We start from the raw sequence: 2,551 nt of genomic DNA, 5'->3' as shown, positions 1-2,551 counted from the left end.
TGTGTTCATGTTTGTGTTGCCCACTACCCAAATCCGAATTAATTACTCAGGTAAGCTTAAATAATGTGATTTACATTTATATTTCTTACATAAATGTGCTCTTTATTGTTTGGGAATGGTCAGACAGTGTGTAGCTTGAAGTTAATCTGGAAAATGTGATTTGTCTACTCTAACCTTTCCCATCTTTTTATACAGGTAGATTATTCAGTTGAGTGGTTGCCAATCTCAGAGTCCAAAGGCTCACAATGTGAATCTTGTTAAATCGTGACATGATAAATGGGAAAGGCTAAAAGACAAAAGGTAAAAAACAAGAAAAAACAAAGACATTTTCTTTAATTTCTTGAAAATAGACCTAAAAGGGAAATCGCTGGTTTAATATTTAAGAGTTGTGTGTTAACTACATTTGAAGCAGTCAATTGTTCAATGCATCTAAATTATAAAATAAAAATAAAAATGCAAAAGGTTTTAAAGCAGAAGTACCTCAGATTGTATTTTACCAACCCACAATACTTGAGTAAATGTACTTACGTGCTGTAAGGTAACTAAATAGACACTAAACAACACTGATATTATTTCAGAAACTCAGGCAACATGAATAAACTGTTTACAGGGTTATGCAATAAAACACACCATGCAGGCAGTCATATTATAAACTAGATTTCAGTGTCATAATACCAATAGGCTATACAATATAAAACAAAGGGTCAATCCGGTCTTCATTTGAATTTACGGTTTATTTTCAGCTTTGATTTTACGCCCTGCTGACGTTCACTGATGATCTCTCATTGGTTACTTGGTTTGTGAAGGTGAAGCTCGAGAGGGAGGAAGAGGAGGCGTTCAGGAGCGGAGCAGCGAAACCCTCACAACCATAGACTGTATAAAGCTCACAACCTGCGGAGGACTATCACCACTTCAACCAATCTTATACGAGTTTTTGTTTTTTTACTATCAACATTCTTTCATTTTTAAAGCTTCAACTTCTCTAAAGGATATGTTGGTGTCAGTTTCGCACAGCATGTTCTTCATTCTCTCCTTCATGTTGCTGGTACCGGTAAGTAGGCCTACTTTATATTAAACCAATTTGCATTTTCTCATGAGTTGAACTTGTGGTCGGCTTCATTTGGAAATATTTATCAACGTAGATATATTTAATGTAGAGACATAGCTTTTTACACCATGGTTTTGGATGCAGGGCGCACTAATTTGTCCTAATGGGAAGCTTGAGTCATTTACCGGTCAAATACGTGAGGAGGGAAGCTGCTAAGCATTTAGTTAGTTAGGAATAAACGGTCGTTTTGTTCCATGTTTTTTTTGTAATGCTAAATTACTTATTCCACAAAAATGATCTCAACTTTATTAAACACAATATTTGAAAGCAGTTATTTTTGCATACTTCTTAGTGGATACGATGTGGATTAAATTAAACAAAAATGTGTCACAGTGTTAGTCGATTCATATTTTCTTTAGTCGAGTATAGAACTAGAATCACGAAAACACTTAGCCTCAATAGGAAGGTTTCGTCATACTTGCTTTTGTTATAAAGCATATTTTAGAACCAATAGCCTTATATTTAAACTTGATGTGTTTTTTATGTTTATTTCTTAATTTTTTTTATTAAGAATGTCTTCGGCTCCAATCACTCCGGGTTCAGCTTCTTTTCTGCATGTCAATCTCCTCAGGCAAAACATGCAGCATTTAAATGGTCGTTCCAAAACAGATCCTACTGCAACTGTTTTCAGTGACATTCATGTGTTTTCATGTCCATAGCTGATGTTTTTTCTTTATTATAAGGTTAGGTAAAATAACCAGAAGAAGTCAAAAGGACTTCATCGGTACTCTCTGGTCTCCAGCTTCCTTATCCCTAACTGCCTCCTGTGAAGAAGAATGTATGATTCATGCTGGAAGTCAGTTAGGGGTCATAGCCCTAATAATAGCTTTTAACATCTGTATTTGTACACACTCAGACTGTGTCAGTGCCTCACAAATTGAAGAACAGTACAATAGATGGGCTGTCTTGCTGGCTGGGAAGTTACAAATGATGATCATAATGATGGAGTGCAAGAAGTGTTCTCCTGATTCTTCAATTTGCATTGCTTAAGGCTGCGCTGATCCATCACTGACAATAATCTCATATCTGACGGCCCGTCCACAAACAGGCATGAAACAAATCTTTCAAAGTTTCGCCCATTCACTTGAATGGGGTGACGTAGAAGATTTTTAATCTTCGCCGAACTGCATTGTGGGGAGCGGAGCGTGGTTTTGCAAGCATCGTGAGCATCAAAAGTTGAGCAATGTTCAACTTTTGATGCTCCCGATGCTTGGCATCAGCCAATCAAATCCTGTTTATGCAAATCCCTCCAGTGCAAGCGCTAGCCAATCAGACCGCGTGCAAGCTGGGGAGAGCCAGACATATTCCAAACGAGAAATTACGGTAGCAAATCACCCGGTTCTTTACGACCAGAACTATTTACTGGGATACAAACCGGAGGAACCAGGCATGGAGGGAGGTGGCAGAGACAGTGGGTGAAACTGGTAGGTTTTCGCCCTGAGA

At 37.8% G+C, this 2,551-nt stretch overlaps 1 protein-coding gene across 1 annotated transcript in view; it reads left to right on the top strand.

The window, feature by feature from the left end:
- Positions 1–971: 971 nt before the first annotated feature.
- The window catches only part of LOC104963172 (vasoactive intestinal polypeptide receptor), an 18,746-nt gene continuing 17,166 nt past the window's right edge, over positions 972–2,551 (top strand). The window contains exon 1 of the mRNA XM_010791732.1: positions 972–1,051. Within this exon, the coding sequence (XP_010790034.1) occupies positions 992–1,051 (60 nt within the window). The 5' untranslated portion in view covers positions 972–991. The remainder of the gene's footprint in view (positions 1,052–2,551) is intronic.

This window comes from Notothenia coriiceps, unplaced genomic scaffold, assembly GCF_000735185.1.
Source record: "Notothenia coriiceps isolate Sejong01 unplaced genomic scaffold, NC01 NC01_scaffold00035758, whole genome shotgun sequence".
In the NCBI taxonomy this organism is placed as follows: Eukaryota; Metazoa; Chordata; class Actinopteri; order Perciformes; family Nototheniidae; genus Notothenia; species Notothenia coriiceps.
Note: the sequence above shows the minus strand (reverse complement) of the source record. Positions and strands in the feature narration are given on the sequence as shown.